At 61.1% G+C, this 18,713-nt stretch overlaps 1 protein-coding gene and 1 long non-coding RNA gene across 4 annotated transcripts in view; one reads left to right on the top strand and one right to left on the bottom strand.

Annotated features, from left to right (window-relative positions):
- The first annotated feature begins 2,242 nt into the window (after positions 1–2,242).
- LOC133343656 (uncharacterized) lies at positions 2,243–18,078 on the top strand. The gene is made up of 2 exons (XR_009755277.1): positions 2,243–2,812; positions 16,445–18,078. It is a non-coding gene; the product is annotated as an uncharacterized LOC133343656 (long non-coding RNA).
- Positions 5,267–18,713, bottom strand: part of LOC133343654 (cell migration-inducing and hyaluronan-binding protein-like) — a 58,047-nt gene continuing 44,600 nt past the window's right edge. For 2 of the 3 annotated variants that reach the window (XM_061553367.1, XM_061553368.1), the window contains exons 18-28: positions 16,594–16,629; positions 15,738–15,896; positions 14,007–14,187; positions 12,559–12,774; positions 12,138–12,349; positions 11,499–11,693; positions 11,072–11,285; positions 10,414–10,497; positions 10,005–10,165; positions 9,757–9,866; positions 5,400–5,635 (exon numbers count right to left, since the gene is read on the bottom strand). In XM_061553367.1, coding sequence (XP_061409351.1) covers positions 5,517–5,635; positions 9,757–9,866; positions 10,005–10,165; positions 10,414–10,497; positions 11,072–11,285; positions 11,499–11,693; positions 12,138–12,349; positions 12,559–12,774; positions 14,007–14,187; positions 15,738–15,896; positions 16,594–16,629 — 1,687 coding nt within the window. In that variant the 3' untranslated portion in view covers positions 5,400–5,516. Of the gene's footprint in view, positions 5,311–5,399; positions 5,636–9,756; positions 9,867–10,004; positions 10,166–10,413; positions 10,498–11,071; positions 11,286–11,498; positions 11,694–12,137; positions 12,350–12,558; positions 12,775–14,006; positions 14,188–15,737; positions 15,897–16,593; positions 16,630–18,713 lie in introns of those variants that run through there. The other variant, XM_061553369.1, reaches the window with a different exon arrangement.

Raw genomic sequence — 18,713 nt, forward strand, 5'->3', positions numbered from 1 at the left:
CCTGGGTAGCCGGGTACGTCACGTCTAGTGTCCTGGGTAGCCGGTAACGTCACGTCCAGTGTCCTGGGTAGCCGGTAACGTCACGTCCAGTGTCCTGGGTAGCCGGTAACCACGTCCAGTGTCCTGGGTAGCCGGGTAACGTCACGTCCAGTGTCCTGGGTAGCCAGGTAACGTCACGTCCAGTGTCCTGGGTAGCTGGGTAACGTCACGTCCAGTGTCCTGGGTAGCCGGGTATAGTCACGTCCAGTGTCCTGGGTAGCCGGGTAACGTCACGTCCAGTGTCCTGGGTAGCTGGGTAACGTCACGTCCAGTGTCCTGGGTAGCCGGGTAACGTCACGTCCAGTGTCCTGGGTAGCCAGGTAACGTCACGTCCAGTGTCCTGGGTAGCCGGGTATCGTCACGTCCAGTGTCCTGGGTAGCCAGGTAACGTCACGTCCAGTGTCCTGGGTAGCCGGGTAACGTCACGTCCAGTGTCCTGGGTAGCCAGGTAACATCACGTCCAGTGTCCTGGGTAGCCGGGTAACGTCACGTCCAGTGTCCTGGGTAGCCAGGTAACATCACGTCCAGTGTCCTGGGTAGCCGGGTAACGTCACGTCCAGTGTCCTGGGTAGCCGGGTAACGTCACGTTCAGTGTCCTGGGTAGCCAGGTAACGTCACGTTCAGTGTCCTGGGTAGCCAGGTAACGTCACGTCCAGTGTCCTGGGTAGCCGGGTAACATCACGTCCAGTGTCCTGGGTAGCTGGGTAACGTCACGTTCAGTGTCCTGGGTAGCTGGGTAACGTCACGTTCAGTGTCCTGGGTAGCCAGGTAACGTCACGTCCAGTGTCCTGGGTAGCCGGGTAACGTTACGTCCAGTGTCCTGGGTAGCCGGGTAACGTCACGTCCAGTGTCCTGGGTAGCCGGGTAACGTCACGTCCAGTGTCCTGGGTAGCCGGGTAACGTCACGTCCAGTGTCCTGGGTAGCCAGGTAACGTCACGTCCAGTGTCCTGGGTAGCCAGGTAACATCACGTCCAGTGTCCTGGGTAGCTGGGTAACGTCACGTTCAGTGTCCTGGGTAGCTGGGTAACGTCACGTTCAGTGTCCTGGGTAGCCAGGTAACGTCACGTCCAGTGTCCTGGGTAGCCAGGTAACGTCACGTCCAGTGTCCTGGGTAGCCGGGTAACATCACGTCCAGTGTCCTGGGTAGCCGGGTAACGTCACGTCCAGTGTCCTGGGTAGCCGGGTAACTTCACGTCCAGTGTCCTGGGTAGCTGGGTAACGTCAGGTCCAGTGTCCTGGGTAGCCGGGTAACGTCACGTCCAGTGTCCTGGGTAGCCGGGTATCGTCACGTCCAGTGTCCTGGGTAGCCGGGTAACGTCACGTCCAGTGTCCTGGGTAGCTGGGTAACGTCACGTCCAGTGTCCTGGGTAGCCGGGTAACGTCACGTCCAGTGTCCTGGGTAGCCGGGTAACGTCACGTCCAGTGTCCTGGGTAGCCGGGTAACGTCACGTCCAGTGTCCTGGGTAGCCGAGTAACGTCACGTCCAGTGTCCTGGGTAGCCGGGTAACGTCACGTCCAGTGTCCTGGGTAGCCGGGTAACATCACGTCCAGTGTCCTGGGTAGCCGGGTAACGTCACGTCCAGTGTCCTGGGTAGCCGGGTAACGTCACGTCCAGTGTCCTGCGTAGCTGGGTAACGTCACGTCCAGTGTCCTGCGTAGCTGGGTAACGTCACGTCCAGTGTCCTGCGTAGCTGGGTAACGTCACGTCCAGTGTCCTGGGTAGCCGGGTAACGTCACGTCCAGTGTCCTGGGTAGCCGGGTAACGTCACGTCCAGTGTCCTGGGTAGCCGGGTAACGTCACGTCCAGTGTCCTGGGTAGCTGAGTAACATCACGTCCAGTGTCCTGGGTAGCCGGGTAACATCACGTCCAGTGTCCTGGGTAGCAGGGTAACGTCACGTCCAGTGTCCTGGGTAGCCGGGTAACATCACGTTTAGTGTCCTGGGTAGCTGAGTAACGTCACGGGTTGCTGGGTAACGTAGATCAGCGCTGGTATCACTATCGAGCAGAACCCAACATCGGCAGTAGCGTTAATTCTACTTTCTCGATATATCTCTTCACTTTTTCCGGTTGTGGAAATCGCTTCCTGTGAGACTATCAGGACGAGGTCGGATGTGGGTTCCGGGGGTGACGTGCAAGTCGGGGCGAGGGACTGGAGGCCGGGGGGGGGGGGCAAGGGGGTGCTAGGAACAGTTCCCGAGTGAAGGAGTTACAGGGGTAGTCTAAAAAGGGGTCTGAAGTCATTCGTGTCCCGAGTGGAGGGTCAGGGGGTCGTGGTCGGCGCGACCTGGATAAGGAAGCGCCGTGCACTTTGTCACTGCTAACACATGTGCACGTATGTGTGTACGTGTGTGTACGTGTGTGTGCATGCTCGTGCCAGTCTTCATCGGTGCTCGCTAACAGCACTTGCCCTAAGAGTCTGTTAAGGCTACACGGGGGATTGTTGTCCGTGTGTGCGCGTGCTCGCAGGTGAAGAGGGCAGTGGACTGCTGGAGCGAGAGGAGGAACTGGCGCCCAGGGAATCGCCGGAGCGAAGGAGCGCACCGGGGCAGCAGCGCGCGCACCAGGAGCAGGAGGAGGGGCTAATGGAGCCGTCGCCCTCCCCGTGCTGCCGGGAGGTGGCGCCGGGAGGAGCCGCGGTGGCCGCCGGGCCCCTCCGCTGCTCGGTGGCCGCCGGGCCCCTCCGCTGCTCGGTGGCCGCCGGGCCCCTCCGCTGCTCGGTGGCGGCCGGGCCGGGGCAGGGGGCCAGGCCCGCAGAGTGCGATGTGGAGGAGGTGGTCGGGCCCTGGGAGGTGGTGCGGATGGTGGGGGGAGGTTATTCGGGAGGCGCGGGGAGCGAAGGACGGGGGCAGTGGGAGGGGAGGGACTGGGAGGAGAGGGAGGAGGGGGTGGGGGGGCGGGGCGAGGGGTGTGATGAGTCGGGGGTGGGTGGGGGGGGGAGATTCTGAGCGACAATAAACGTCAGGATCAAGATGGGCACGTGCCGTAAATTCTGTGGTGAGGGTGTGGTTTGGTGAGTGGCGAGGGTGTGGTGTGCGGAAGGAAAGCGGCCTTGAGAGAGACTTGAGTATGCGCAGGAGACACAAGTACAACGGTGGAATTTTATTCGCAAAATGTTCACGCGCATCGGTGTACGCGGAGAACCGCATTTGTGCGCCGTTGTGCGATCGGTGTCGGGGTCGTGTGCGTGGGGAGCGGTGGCACAGTGGTTAGCGCACTGCACGTCGAACCCCGTGATTGATTGCCGCTCGCAAACAATAACAGTGGTGAATCACTGAACGGGTCTTGGGCCTCCCCCTAGATGGGCTCAGAATAAAAAATGAGTACCTGCTGCAGTGTGTAGTACACATCAGGACTGGGGAGACAAAGGCGGCCGGGTGCGGGTGCTAGTCGCATCACGCCCCCTTCGTGTGCAGTGCCGGCCTTCATAGGTGCTCGCTAACAGCACTTTCCTCAATGTCTGTTCAAGGTTATACGGGGAATCTTTGTCGTTGCTTGTCTTATGGAGTGAATGCTACACACATGGCATGCACGCAGACACAACCTGGTGACTTCCACGGGGCGTATGCTCTGTGCGAGTATTGTGCATCATGTCACTGCCAACGCCACGCTGTTGTGATAGTGCTCGTGCCGTGTCACTGCTGCGAGCACGGCGGCCGCTCCCTTCTCGCTTGTGACTCGCCGCGCACTGCCAGAGCTCTCAACCTCTCAACGGACTCGGGGTCACCACGACGAGGGGTCCCCGCGACGAGGGGACCCCTCGTGCGGGGACCCCTCATCGAGGGGACCCCTCGTCGTGGGGACCCCTCGTGCGGGGACCCCTCGTCGCGGGGACCCCTCGTGCGGGGACCCCTCGACGTGAGAACCCCTCGACGAGGGGTCCCCGCACGAGGGGTCCCCGCGACGAGGGGTCCCCTCGACGAGGGGTCCCTGCACGAGGTGCCTCTCGAGTGGTGCAGGAGACCCGAGCCGAGGACCCCGGCGGACACCGTCCGGACACGACCGCCATCGTCACGACCGCGGTCCTTCATGCCGTGTCCACGCGCTCCCATGGCAACCGGCATCTCCATGCGACGACCAACATCCTCGCATGGCAACCAATATCATTGTCGCTTGACAACCAGAAATGTCACCAGACCAATCGGCGTTGTCACGTAATTACCAGCAACATCACGTGACCGGCAAGTGACGTCGCATGACAACAGCCGGCACACTCACGTCACCATTAAAGTCAAAACGATGGCCGCCACCACCATGTGATGAGTGTCACGTGCTCTCCGGCATTGTTACGTCACCTCATCACGTGGCGACCATCTCTTGAGTGTATCGCTAAACCGATGCTTAAAGTGCGACTGTAGCCGCCCCTTGTGACCCCTTGCTCCTGACCGAGGTCGAGTGTCAAGGCACTCACCAGAAGAGGGCACTGAACATGCCCCTCCCCCCGTGCAATGCCCCTCACGGGATGGGGGTGGGGTGGCGGCGTGGGCGTCATAGTCCATCCCTCGGTCAGACCGGCATCGCTTGCCCCCCGCCTGCTCCACGTCCCTTCCCGCCATCTCTCCTCTCCGTGCCCCCGGTCTCTCTGCGGAGCTTCGCCCCTCGGGGGTTTGGGTCCCGCGGGGCTCGTGGTCACCCCCCGGTCCCACCGGCGCCTCCCACCTTGCCGCCGGGAGACACGAGCAGGGTGAGAGAGGGTGAGGCCACAGTCTCTGCACCCCTTGGCGCTCTCCCGACTCTCGTTTACCTCCTGCCATCTTCTTCTCCCGTCTCTATCTTGCGCCTCCCGTTCATTTCGCCCCGTATCTTTCCTCCCGTCTCCTCTCCTCCCGTGTCTCTCCTCCCGTGTCTCCTCTCCCCCGTGTCTCCTCTCCTCCCGTGTCTCCTCCCGTGTCTCTCCTCTCCCCCGTGTCTCCTCTCCCCCGTGTCTCCTCTCCTCCCGTGTCTCCTCTCCTCCCGTGTCTCCTCTCCCCCGTGTCTCTCCTCTCCCCGTGTCTCCTCTCCTCCCGTGTCTCTCCTCTCCTCCCGTGTCTCCTCCCGTGTCTCCTCTCCTCCCGTGTCTCGTCTCCTCCCGTGTCTCCTCTCCTCCCGTGTCTCCTCTCCTCCCGTGTCTCTCCTCTCCCCCGTGTCTCCTCTCCCCCGTGTCTCCTCCCGTGTCTCTCCTCCTCCCGTGTCTCCTCTCCCCCGTGTCTCTCCTCCCGTGTCTCTCCTCCTCCCGTGTCTCTCCTCCTCCCGTGTCTCCTCTCCCCCGTGTCTCTCCTCCTCCCGTGTCTCCTCTCCCCCGTGTCTCTCCTCCCGTGTCTCCTCTCCCCCGTGTCTCCTCCCGTGTCTCCTCTCCCCCGTGTCTCCTCTCCCCCGTGTCTCTCCTCCCGTGTCTCCCGTGTCTCCCGTGTCTCCTCTCCCCCGTGTCTCTCCTCCCGTGTCTCCTCTCCCGTGTCTCCTCCCGTGTCTCTCCTCTCCCCCGTGTCTCTTCCTCGGGCATCACTGGCGCCGCGGCGGTACGGTGATGAGCTGGTGCAGCTTTGCCGAGTAGCGGTCGCTCACGAGACGCACCCAGTCGGGCCGCACGGGGCCCTTGTACCCGACGAACACCAGCCGGTCTACAAAGACAAAGGGGCCCCGCGTAGCCTTTAACGGACTGTTGGGGCAAGCGCTGTGAGCGAGTGGCATCCGTGAAGGTCGGCACCTCGCACGATGGTGGCGAGTCGCCAGGATCGCCACACTCGGCCACCTTTGTCTCTCCAAATGTTGATATTTTATCGTGCCAGGGATACTCATTTTAAGGCTGAGTTGGTATAGGGGAGACTCAAGACCGGTTCAAATATTCGTGAGCGGGAGTCGAACTCGAGGTGCCAGGATCGTAATAGAGCGCGCTAACCACTGCATCACCACTCCCCAGACGCTTAAACAGACGCACACACCGACGTACGAACACACGCACCCCCGATTAGCACGGTTGGCTACGTGCGGTGCGAAAAACGTTCAACATGGAAGTGATGGGAGCGATGGTAGTGACGATGGTGGTGGCGATGGTAGTGACGATGGTGGTGGCGATGGTAGTGACGATGGTGGTGGCGATGGTAGTGACGATGGTGGTGGCGATGGTAGTGACGATGGTGGTGGCGGTGGTAGTGACGATGGTGGTGGCGGTGGTAGTGACGATGGTGGTGGCGGTGGTAGTGATGATGGTGGTGGCGGTGGTAGTGACGATGGTGGTGGCGATGGTAGTGACGATGGTGGTGGCGGTGGTAGTGACGATGGTGGTGGCGATGGTGGTGGCGATGGTGGTGGCGGTGGTAGTGACGATGGTAGTGATGATGGTGGTGGCGATGGTAGTGACGATGGTAGTGACGATGGTGGTGGCAGTGGTAGTGACGATGGTGGTGACGATGGTAGTGACGATGGTAGTGACGATGGTGGTGGCGATGGTGGTGGCGATGGTAGTGATGATGGTGGTGGCGATGGTAGTGATGATGGTGGTGGCGGTGGTAGTGATGATGGTGGTGGCGGTGGTAGTGACGATGGTGGTGGCGATGGTAGTGACGATGGTGGTGGCGATGGTGGTGGCGATGGTGGTGGCGGTGGTAGTGACGATGGTGGTGGCGATGGTGGTGACGATGGTGGTGGCGATGGTAGTGACGATGGTGGTGGCGGTGGTAGTGACAATGGTGGTGGCGATGGTAGTGACGATGGTAGTGATGATGGTGGTGGCGGTGGTAGTGACGATGGTGGTGACGATGGTAGTGACGATGGTGGTGGCGATGGTGGTGGCGATGGTGGTGGCGGTGGTAGTGACGATGGTAGTGATGATGGTGGTGGCGATGGTAGTGACGATGGTAGTGACGATGGTGGTGGCGATGGTAGTGATGATGGTGGTGGCGATGGTAGTGACGATGGTGGTGGCGATGGTGGTGGCGATGGTAGTGACGATGGTGGTGGCGATGGTAGTGATGATGGTAGTGACGATGGTGGTGGCGATGGTGGTGGCGATGGTAGTGATGATGGTGGTGGCGGTGGTAGTGATGATGGTAGTGACGATGGTGGTGGCGATGGTAGTGATGATGGTGGTGGCGGTGGTAGTGACGATGGTAGTGATGATGGTGGTGGCGATGGTGGTGGCGATGGTAGTGACGATGGTGGTGGCGATGGTGGTGGCGATGGTAGTGACGATGGTGGTGGCGATGGTAGTGATGATGGTGGTGGCGATGGTGGTGGCGATGGTAGTGATGATGGTGGTGGCGGTGATAGTGATGATGGTAGTGACGATGGTGGTGGCGATGGTAGTGATGATGGTGGTGGCGGTGGTAGTGACGATGGTAGTGATGATGGTGGTGGCGATGGTGGTGGCGATGGTAGTGATGATGGTGGTGGCGGTGGTAGTGATGATGGTAGTGACGATGGTGGTGGCGATGGTAGTGATGATGGTAGTGACGGTGGTAGTGACGATGGTGGTGGCGATGGTAGTGATGATGGTGGTGGCGGTGGTAGTGACGATGGTAGTGATGATGGTGGTGGCGATGGTGGTGGCGATGGTAGTGACGATGGTGGTGGCGATGGTGGTGGCGATGGTAGTGACGATGGTGGTGGCGATGGTAGTGATGATGGTGGTGGCGGTAGTAGTGACGATGGTAGTGATGGTGGTAGTGACGATGGTGGTGGCGATGGTAGTGATGATGGTGGTGGCGATGGTAGTGACGATGGTAGTGACGATGGTGGTGGCGATGGTAGTGATGATGGTGGTGGCGGTGGTAGTGACGATGGTGGTGGCGATGGTAGTGATGATGGTGGTGGCGATGGTAGTGACGATGGTGGTGGCGGTGGTAGTGACGATGGTGGTGGCGATGGTAGTGACGATGGTGGTGGCGGTGGTAGTGACGATGGTGGTGGCGATGGTGGTGGCGATGGTAGTGATGGTGGTAGTGACGATGGTGGTGGCGATGGTAGTGACGATGGTGGTGGCGGTGGTAGTGACGATGGTGGTGGCGATGGTAGTGATGATGGTGGTGGCGGTGGTAGTGGCGATGGTAGTGATGATGGTGGTGGCGATGGTGGTGGCGATGGTAGTGACGATGGTGGTGGCGGTGGTAGTGACGATGGTGGTGGCGATGGTAGTGACGATGGTGGTGGCGATGGTAGTGATGATGGTAGTGACGATGGTGGTGGCGATGGTGGTGGCGATGGTAGTGATGATGGTGGTGGCGGTGGTAGTGATGATGGTAGTGACGATGGTGGTGGCGATGGTAGTGATGATGGTGGTGGCGGTGGTAGTGACGATGGTAGTGATGATGGTGGTGGCGATGGTGGTGGCGATGGTAGTGACGATGGTGGTGGCGATGGTGGTGGCGATGGTAGTGACGATGGTGGTGGCGATGGTAGTGATGATGGTAGTGACGATGGTGGTGGCGATGGTGGTGGCGATGGTAGTGATGATGGTGGTGGCGGTGATAGTGATGATGGTAGTGACGATGGTGGTGGCGATGGTAGTGATGATGGTGGTGGCGGTGGTAGTGACGATGGTAGTGATGATGGTGGTGGCGATGGTGGTGGCGATGGTAGTGATGATGGTGGTGGCGGTGGTAGTGATAATGGTAGTGATGATGGTGGTGGCGATGGTAGTGATGATGGTAGTGACGGTGGTAGTGACGATGGTGGTGGCGATGGTAGTGATGATGGTGGTGGCGGTGGTAGTGACGATGGTAGTGATGATGGTGGTGGCGATGGTGGTGGCGATGGTAGTGACGATGGTGGTGGCGATGGTGGTGGCGATGGTAGTGACGATGGTGGTGGCGATGGTAGTGATGATGGTGGTGGCGGTGGTAGTGACGATGGTAGTGATGGTGGTAGTGACGATGGTGGTGGCGATGGTAGTGATGATGGTGGTGGCGATGGTAGTGACGATGGTAGTGACGATGGTGGTGGCGATGGTAGTGATGATGGTGGTGGCGGTGGTAGTGACGATGGTAGTGACGATGGTGGTGGCGGTGGTAGTGACGATGGTGGTGGCGATGGTAGTGATGATGGTGGTGGCGATGGTAGTGACGATGGTGGTGGCGGTGGTAGTGACGATGGTGGTGGCGATGGTAGTGACGATGGTGGTGGCGGTGGTAGTGACGATGGTGGTGGCGATGGTGGTGGCGATGGTAGTGATGGTGGTAGTGACGATGGTGGTGGCGATGGTAGTGACGATGGTGGTGGCGGTGGTAGTGAGGATGGTGGTGGCGATGGTAGTGATGATGGTGGTGGCGGTGGTAGTGACGATGGTAGTGATGGTGGTAGTGACGATGGTGGTGGCGATGGTAGTGACGATGGTGGTGGCGGTGGTAGTGACGATGGTGGTGGCGATGGTAGTGATGATGGTGGTGGCGATGGTAGTGACGATGGTGGTGGCGGTGGTAGTGACGATGGTGGTGGCGATGGTAGTGACGATGGTGGTGGCGGTGGTAGTGACGATGGTGGTGGCGATGGTGGTGGCGATGGTAGTGACGATGGTGGTGGCGATGGTAGTGACGATGGTGGTGGCGGTGGTAGTGACGATGGTGGTGGGGATGGTAGTGACGATGGTGGTGGCGGTGGTAGTGACGATGGTGGTGGCGATGGTGGTGGCGATGGTAGTGACGATGGTGGTGACGATGGTGGTGGCGATGGTGGTGGCGATGGTAGTGACGATGGTGGTGGCGGTGGTAGTGACGATGGTGGTGGCGGTGGTGAGAACTTTTCTCACCGTGCAGTCGCGTGCTGCTGACCTCCGCCCCCAAGAACGGGAGCACCTTGGTCCTCAGGGTCTCCTCGGCGGCCAGCAGGTGACCTCGCGAGGTCAGCAGGACCACAGAGCTGCCCGGTCACACGGGTAGAGTTGGGGGGGGGGGTTGGAGTCACCGACACACGAGGGTCAGCGGGTGACGGACACGCAGGGGCCTGGGTAGCACTGCGGCGATGCCGGTGTGTGTGTGTGTGTGTCCCGGCGCTCACCCGTCGCGCACCCCGCGCGTCACGTACAGCTGCAGGCTGCCCGGGTGGTGGCGCAGCGCCTGCGCGTCGAACGTCTTGCGCGCCGCCACCTTTCCCGTGCCGCCGTCCAGCACCAGCAGCTGCAGGCCGTCCTCGGCGTGCGCGAAGCTCACGCCGTCCACCTGGGGGCGGCGGTGGCGATGGAACTGATTAGCACGATTAGCACGGTTGGCTACGTACGGTGCGAAAGAAGTTCTACGTACGTAGTAGGGCCCGCGAGACGCGGCCGCGTGAATCAAAAAGATTCAGCGCGAAGATGTTGGCAGTGAAAGCAGCGCAGAATGAATAAAGCCGCTGCCGCCGCCTCCGCCTCGTTCGGCCTGGGAGGCAACACCCCGCGGGGTGTCGTCGCGGGGTGTGTAGGCGTTACCACGGCGACGGCGTACTCGTACTGCCGCTTGTAGCGCAGCGAGTGCGACTCGAGCTTCACCTCCACAAACTCCTCCCGCGCGTCCTGACAACGACAGAAGATGCCCCCCCCCCCCGCACATCGCCTTGACACAGCTGTGGAGGCCACCACGGCACGCGACAGAGACTCGGGCCGCCAGGTTCGCAGCGCAGCGCACTGACCACCACGCTTCCACTCGCTCGCCTCCGATTGGCACGCTCGCCTACGTACGGTGCGAAAGAAGGTCAACGTACGCATTTTCGGGGCAAGCGCTGTTAGCGCAGCGCCGAGCCACACGTCTCCCCCACAAGCTAAATGCGCAGTGTCCAGTGCCAGGGTGACCCGTGACCCTCCCAGTGAAGCGGGTGTCCCACGGTGACACGGAGACCTCATCGGTCACTTCAGTCGGTTTATTTCAGGTAAGACCCAACTTGAACTAAGAAGCTCTTTTTGAATGGTGTCCCGGTGACCCGACGACTCATTGACCCTGATGACTCATTGACCCTGATGACTCATTGATGTAACCGGTGAACCCGACACGTGCGTCCAGTGAAGCCGACAAGCCCCGGATGACCCCCCCCCCTCGTGAGGGCCCCCCCCCCCCGCTCGTGAGGGCCCCCCTCCCCCCCCCCCACCGTACCGGGTCGCGCCGGGCGAGGCGGCGCGGCATGGGCAGCTGGGCCACAGGGACCGTCGCGTACTTGGGGTAGGCGCGCGCCTCGCAGTCGGCCACGGCGGCGGCGTGAGGCAGGTGAGGCAGGTGAGCCTTCACCTTGACGCGCTCGCAGCCGTGCACCGAGCAGAACGCGTGGCCCTCGCGCGCAAAGTGGGAGCGCACGCGGAGGAAGAGCAGCCTGGTGGAGGGGGGGGGGCACGGGCGGAAAGGCTGAGTGGGTACTCACGGGGACCTGTCCACCCTGGGGGGGCACCTGTGTACATTGGGGCATTGAGAGAGTGAGCGCGCGAGTATTCACGGAGACCCTGCCCCACTCGTTTGTACCACTCCTGCTGCACCCCACGTGTACCCCCCCCCCCCCCCGCGTGTACCCCCCCCCCCCCGCGTGTACCCGGCGTCCTCATCCCAGTAGTAGAGGTCCCTCCGCCCGTGCAGCAGCGCCGGCGTGGAGAGCTTGTGCAGCGCGGCGGCGCGTGAGAAGGCGCCGACCTTCCTGGTGCTGCGCCCTCGCCGCTCGTGCACGTCCCGCACCACGCTGAACGCCGTGCCGCGCGGGTAGCACAGCGCCAGCAGCACCCACTCGGCCCTGGGGGGGGGGGGGGGGCGAGGGAGGGTGGTTTGCGTTCGGCAAAGATGAGGGCTTACATTTTTGTTCTTGCTCAACATTTTATTCCCGGGTCGCCGCTGGTCTAGGCTGGAGTGCGTGGCACGTGACTTGTAGCCGGGGGTATACTTGATGTGCGTGTGCCGTGTTGTGGGCGTATTCTCCAGCACGCTGGCATCGCCTGGAGAAGGCAGAGCATCCGTAGCCAAACACAACCACAGTGGGAGGTGTAGTGGATGTGGTGGATGTGGTGCCGCGGTGCAATGGTTCGCACGGTGCGCCCGCGATCCGAGGGTGGTGCCGTCCGACTCCCATCTCCTGGCGCGCCAGACAGCCGGCACGATGCCGCCCCCTGTCCACGCCGGCGGTGTGAGCGGCTCCGCCGGCGCCGTGAGGCTACGGCCGGCGGGTCGCGTGTGCCGGCACCTGTCGAAGTTGATGGGCCAGATGGTGACCTCCTCGGGCGCGGGCCCGTCCCAGTGCAGCGTGTAGCCGCGGCGCAGCGCCACCACGGGCTGGTACTGCTGGTAGTGGCCCCCGCGGCTCAGCGCCCCCTCCAGCGTCATCCCCCGGCCCGGGTAGTCGTTCCGCACCACGCGCAGACGCAGCCACGCCGGGTTGCGCGCCTGGATGTAGAGCTGCGGGGTGCATGGCGGCGGGGTCAGCAAGCCGAGGGGGGCGCTTCTCGCGACGGGGGTTGCGGGGGCACTCGGGTGACCCCTCGGGTGACCCCTCGGGTGACCCCCTCGCCCGTCCACACGCCCGACTCGTCGCCCAACGCGTGCAGGCGCGGCCCGAGCCCTGACCCCCGCCATCACCCCGCGGGGGGTCGGGCCCCCGTGCTGACCTGCGCGTAGCGGCCGCTGCAGAGCGCGGCGCGCCAGTCCGGCACGTCGAGGCAGTCCGGGTTGCGCAGCAGGAAGTTGTCGTGGCGCAGGAGGAAGGCGCCGGGGAAGCCGCTCACCGATCCGTCGCTGTCGCGGAAGATGGCCGTGCGGTCCCCGTCCAGCTCCATGCGGTGGAACCACGGGCCCGGCCGCCCGAAGAACACGCGGCTCCACAGCTACGGGGGGTGGGGGGGGGGAGAATGAGAGGGGGATGACGGGAGAGGGGACGAGAGGGGGGAGGAGGGTTCGTGGTGAGCAGAGGGAAAGGAGAGGTGTTGGAGCAGCAGGGGGTGAGAGTAAGGGGGAGGTGAGTAGTGGAAGGGGGAGGGGTGAGAGCAGTGGACAGGGCAGGTGAAGGAGTAGAGGGGAGGGGTGAGGGGTGGCAGAAGCCGCTCCAGACTGGGGATCGAGACGGCGGGAGTCTCGCCAGAGTCGCTGCTGGGCACTCTCCGTGTGTGTCGCCCCAGTACACGACCCCTCCTGCACCCCTCCCCGCGTACCCCTCCTGCACCCCTCCCCGTGTACCCCTCCTGCACCCCTCCCCGCGTACCCCTCCTGCACCCCTCCCCGTGTACCCCTCCTGCACCCCTCCCCGCGTACCTCTCCTGCACCCCTCCCCGTGTACCCCTGCTGCACCCCTCCCCGCGTACCCCTCCTGCACCCCTCCCCGTGTACCCCTCCTGCACCCCTCCCCGCGTACCTCTCCTGCACCCCTCCCCGTGTACCCCTGCTGCACCCCTCCCCGCGTACCCCTCCTGCACCCCTCCCCGTGTACCCCTCCTGCACCCCTCCCCGCGTACCCCTCCTGCACCCCTCCCCGTGTACCCCTCCTGCACCCCTCCCCGCGTACCTCTCCTGCACCCCTCCCCGTGTACCCCTGCTGCACCCCTCCCCGCGTACCCCTCCTGCACCCCTCCCCGTGTACCCCTCCTGCACCCCTCCCCGCGTACCTCTCCTGCACCCCTCCCCGCGTACCCCTGCTGCACCCCTCCCCGTGTACCCCTCCTGCACCCCTCCCCGTGTACCCCTGCTGCACCCCTCCCCGTGTACCCCTCCTGCACCCCTCCCCGCGTACCCCTCCTGCACCCCTCCTGCACCCCTCCCCGTGTACCCCTCCTGCACCCCTCCCCGTGTACCCCTCCTGCACCCCTCCCCGTGTACCCCTCCTGCACCCCTCCCCGCGTACCCCTCCTGTACCCCTGCTGCACCCCTCCCCGTGTACCCCTCCTGCACCCCTCCCCGCGTACCCCTCCTGTACCCCTGATGCACCCCTCCCCGCGTACCCCTCCTGCACCCCTCCCCGTGTACCCCTGCTGCACCCCTCCCCGCGTACCCCTGCTGCACCCCTCCCCGTGTACCCCTGCTGCACCCCTCCCCGTGTACCCCTGCTGCACCCCTCCCCGCGTACCGGCACGTCCTCGAAGCGCACGCCCGTGACGTTGTTCTGCGGGCAGCTCTGCCACGAGTTGTTGAGGCGGAATCCGATGGCGCTGGCGAGTCGCGAGCCGAGCGCCGCGAAGCGCCGGAACAGAACGTCCCGCACCAGGATGGGGCCGTCGTACACCTGCAGGCCCCGCATCGGGAAGTTCCTACGCGGGGATGGGGGCCAGAGAGAGGGGCCAGAGAGAGGGGTCAGAGAGGGGTCAGAGAGGGGTCAGAGAGGGGTCACCTCACCACAGCAGCCCAGCACATCGCGTGAGTGACAGGTGGCAGGAATTGCGGGGGGGGGGGGTGAGTGACAAGGGTAGGGAGTGGGGGGAGGCGGTGTGAGTGACAGGTGACAGGTGTGGGGGGTGGGGGGTGGGGGGAGGCGCTGTGAGTGACAGGTGACAGGTGTGGGGGGTGGGGGGTGGGGGGAGGCGCTGTGAGTGACAGGTCACTGGTGTGGGGGGAGGCGGTGTGAGTGACAGGTGTGGGGGGTGGGGGGAGACGGTGTGAGTGACAGGTGTGGGGGATGGGGGGAGGCGGTGTGAGTGACAGGTGGGAGGGGTGGGGGGAGGCGGTGTGAGTGACAGGTGACAGGTGTGGGGGGTGGGGGGTGGGGGGAGGCGCTGTGAGTGACAGGTCACAGGTGTGGGGGGAGGCGGTGTGAGTGACAGGTGTGGGGGGTGGGGGGAGACGGTGTGAGTGACAGGTGTGGGGGATGGGGGGAGGCGGTGTGAGTGACAGGTGGGAGGGGTGGGGGGAGGCGGTGTGAGTGACAGGTGTGGGGGATGGGGGGTGGGGGAAGGCGGTGTGAGTGACAGGTGGGAGGGGTGGGGGGAGGCGGTGTGAGTGACAGGTGGGAGGGGTGGGGGGAGGCGGTGTGAGTGACAGGTGTGGGGGATGGGGGGTGGGGGAAGGCGGTGTGAGTGACAGGTGTGGGGGGTGGGGGGAGACGGTGTGAGTGACAGGTGACATTTGTGGGGGTGGGGGGAGGCAGTGTGAGTGACAGGTGGGGGGAGGCGGTGTGAGTGACAGGTGGGAGGGGTGGGGGTGGGGGGAGGCGGTGTGAGTGACAGGTGTGGGGGATGGGGGGTGGGGAAAGGCGGTGTGAGTGACAGGTGTGGGGGGTGGGGGGAGGCGGTGTGAGTGACAGGTGACATTTGTGGGGGTGGGGGGAGGCAGTGTGAGTGACAGGTGGGAGGGGTGGGGGGAGGCGGTGTGAGTGACAGGTGGGAGGGGTGGGGGGAGGCGGTGTGAGTGACAGGTGGGAGGGGTGGGGGTGGGGGGAGGCGGTGTGAGTGACAGGTGGGAGGGGTGGGGGGAGGCGGTGTGAGTGACAGGTGGGAGGGGTGGGGGTGGGGGGAGGCGGTGTGAGTGACAGGTGTGGGGGGTGGGGGGAGGCGGTGTGAGTGACAGGTGGGAGGGGTGGGGGTGGGGGGAGGCAGTGTGAGTGACAGGTGTGGGGGGTGGGGGGAGGCGGTGTGAGTGACAGGTGACAGGTATTGCGGGGGGGGGGTGTTAGTGACAGGGGTGGTGGGTGGGGGGATGCGGTGTGAGTGACAGGTGACAGGTGTGGGGGGTGGGGGGAGGCGGTGTGAGTGACAGGTGACAGGTGTGGGGGGTGGGGGGAGGCGGTGTGAGTGACAGGTGTGGGGGGTGGGGGGAGGCGGTGTGAGTGACAGGTGTGGGGGGTGAGGGATGGGGGGGTACTCGCCTGGCGCGCGGCAGGGTGCGGTTCTTGCCGTCGGTGCCCCCCGGGCCCCAGGCGACCGCCCCGGGCCCCCCCGGGGTGCCCAGGTTGCCGCTCTCCCCCACGAAGAGAGAGTTGCGCACCTCCTGCATGGAGCCCTCGTCATCCGGGAACGTCCCGCCGCTACGCAGACACAGACAAAGGTGCCCCGGCGCGTAGCCCACGTAGGCTGTTGGGGCAAGTGCTGTTCGCGAGCAGCGCGTATGAGCGAGGTGGCGTGGTCAGGACCAACGCCTGCCCCGACCGCCTTTGCCCCCCCAAGTGCTGACGTCGACACGCCGCACCAGCCGCTCGTTTGGAGCCGAGTCCACCCTGGGGGGGGAGGCCCGGGACCGGCTCGGACTTTCGTCACCGATGTTGGCCGCGCTCGGGGTTCGAACTCGGGTGTCCGACCGCGAGCGGCACGATTCGACACGGACACAGCGACTCCTCGTGGCTCTGCCCCCCCCCCCCCCCCCAAAACCATATTTCCATTTTGAAAATAAAACATGCTTCAAATCGCTTTAAATTATTGTCATTGTAGTGCGTATTTAATGTGGCGCTACACTTTAATTAAGTAGAACGTGTTGTCTATATTTTTTTAAAGTTGGCATTTTGATGTGACGTCACATTTCTCAAACCCCCCCCTCGTCACACATCGTCATAAATGTCTCACCCCACCCCCTCCCTAGGTGCGTGACGTCATTTATGGACGGCCCCTTAGCAGGACAAATGTCGAGGCAACGCTTGGGGCAATGGCCCTTCTTCATGGCGCGTTATTCATCGACGCTTCGCTACGCGATCCGACCGGCCGGGCCGTGGCGTCGTCCGGGTCACTCACCTCGCCAGGGTCAACCCGATGCCGTTGTCCGCGAATCTGCACGCATCAACATCATCATCACCACATTAACACCATCATCACCACATTAACACCATCATCAACACCATCATCACCACATTAACACCATCATCAACACCAACATCACCACATTAACACCATCATCACCACATTAACACCATCATCAACACCATCATCACCACATTAACACCATCATCAACACCAACATCACCACATTAACACCATCATCACCACATTAACACCATCATCAACACCATCATCACCACATTAACACCATCATCAACACCATCATCACCACATTAACACCATCATCACCACATTAACACTATCATCAACACCAACATCACCACATTAACACCATCAACAACACCATCATCACCACATTAACGCCATCATCACCACATTAACACCATCATCACCACATTAACACCATCAACATTATAGCATTGACACCATCATCACCACATTAACACCATCATCACCACATTAACACCATCATCAACACCATCATCACCACATTAATACCATCATCAACACCATCATCACCACATTAACACCATCAACATAGCATTGACACCATCATCACCACATTAACACCATCATCAACACCATCATCACCACATAAACACCATCATCAACACCATCAACACCACATTAACACCATCAACATTATAGCATTGACACCATCATCACCACATTAACACCATCATCAACACCATCATCACCACATCAACATCATAGCATTAACACCATCATCACCACATTAACACCAACATTATAGCATTAACACCATCATCACCGCATCAACATTATAGCATTAACACCATCATCACCACAGCATCAACATCATAGCATCAACACCATCATCACATTAACACCATCAACATTATAGCATCAACACCATCATCACCACATCAACACCATCATCACCACATTAACATCATCAACATTATAGCATCAATACCATCATCACCACATCATCACCACATCAGCATCATAGCATCAACACCATCATCACCACATCAACATCATCATCACGACATCAACACCATCATCACCACATCAACACCATCATCACCACATTAAAATAATCAACATCATAGCATCAACGCCATCATCACCACATCATAATCATCAACATTATAGAATCAACACCATCATCATCCCATCAACATCATCAACATCATAGTATTAACACCATCATCACCACATTAACACCATCAGCATCATAGCATGAACACCATCATCACGTCATCAACATCATAGCATTAACACCATCATTACCACATCAACATCATAGCATTAACACCATCATCACCACATCATCACCAACAGCATCGTCATCGTCATCATCATCGTCAACATCATCGTCATCACCAGCATCATCATCATTATCGTCAACATCATCATCAGCATCGTGTCATCAGCAATGGCATTTCCTTTAATTAAAACTCGTGGAGAATCCCATGAGGTGGAGCGTCTCAGTTTGCAAGGGATAACTTTCACCCTCCCACTGCCGCACCACACAAAGTCAATTCTCTATGAGATACAGAGCCAAAATATCATCAGCATCAGGCCTCAAACACTTTCAGCATAGATTACGGCTCAGCCTGATGAACAGAACGACCCAGTAGTCTCCCCAATGTCGCCTAACTCCCAAAGACAAATACAAACTTTCACACACACACACAAGCACGCATGGGCGCACAAAAACAAACGTGTTTTTTAAACACTAAGTTTAACATGTTTAATTAGTATGCTTTGTTTAATTGATTAAACAATCTGTTTTGTATAAACATTGTTCTTTTAAGGGTGTGGTTTTCATAGAAGCCCTCTTGAATTTAAAGCCTCATCTGCGCACATTTTAACTGTTGTTTATCTGCAGTTTGCCTTTCACTTTTTCTGTGCAAGTAAACAATGTATAATATCAGATATAATATATGTCCAAGCTGCGGATTGACGCACACACGTAGCAAAGACAAAGATCCGCCGTGTAGCCTTTACCAGACTGTAGGGGAGGTGCTGTCCGCAAGTTACACATATCAAGGCTGGCACGGCACGCGAGGGGGTGGGTGGCCAGCACCACGCCCCGACCGCCTTTG

This window comes from Lethenteron reissneri, chromosome 18 (genome assembly GCF_015708825.2).
Source record: "Lethenteron reissneri isolate LAM-NWPU_2019-01 chromosome 18, ASM1570882v1, whole genome shotgun sequence".
In the NCBI taxonomy this organism is placed as follows: Eukaryota; Metazoa; Chordata; class Hyperoartia; order Petromyzontiformes; family Petromyzontidae; genus Lethenteron; species Lethenteron reissneri.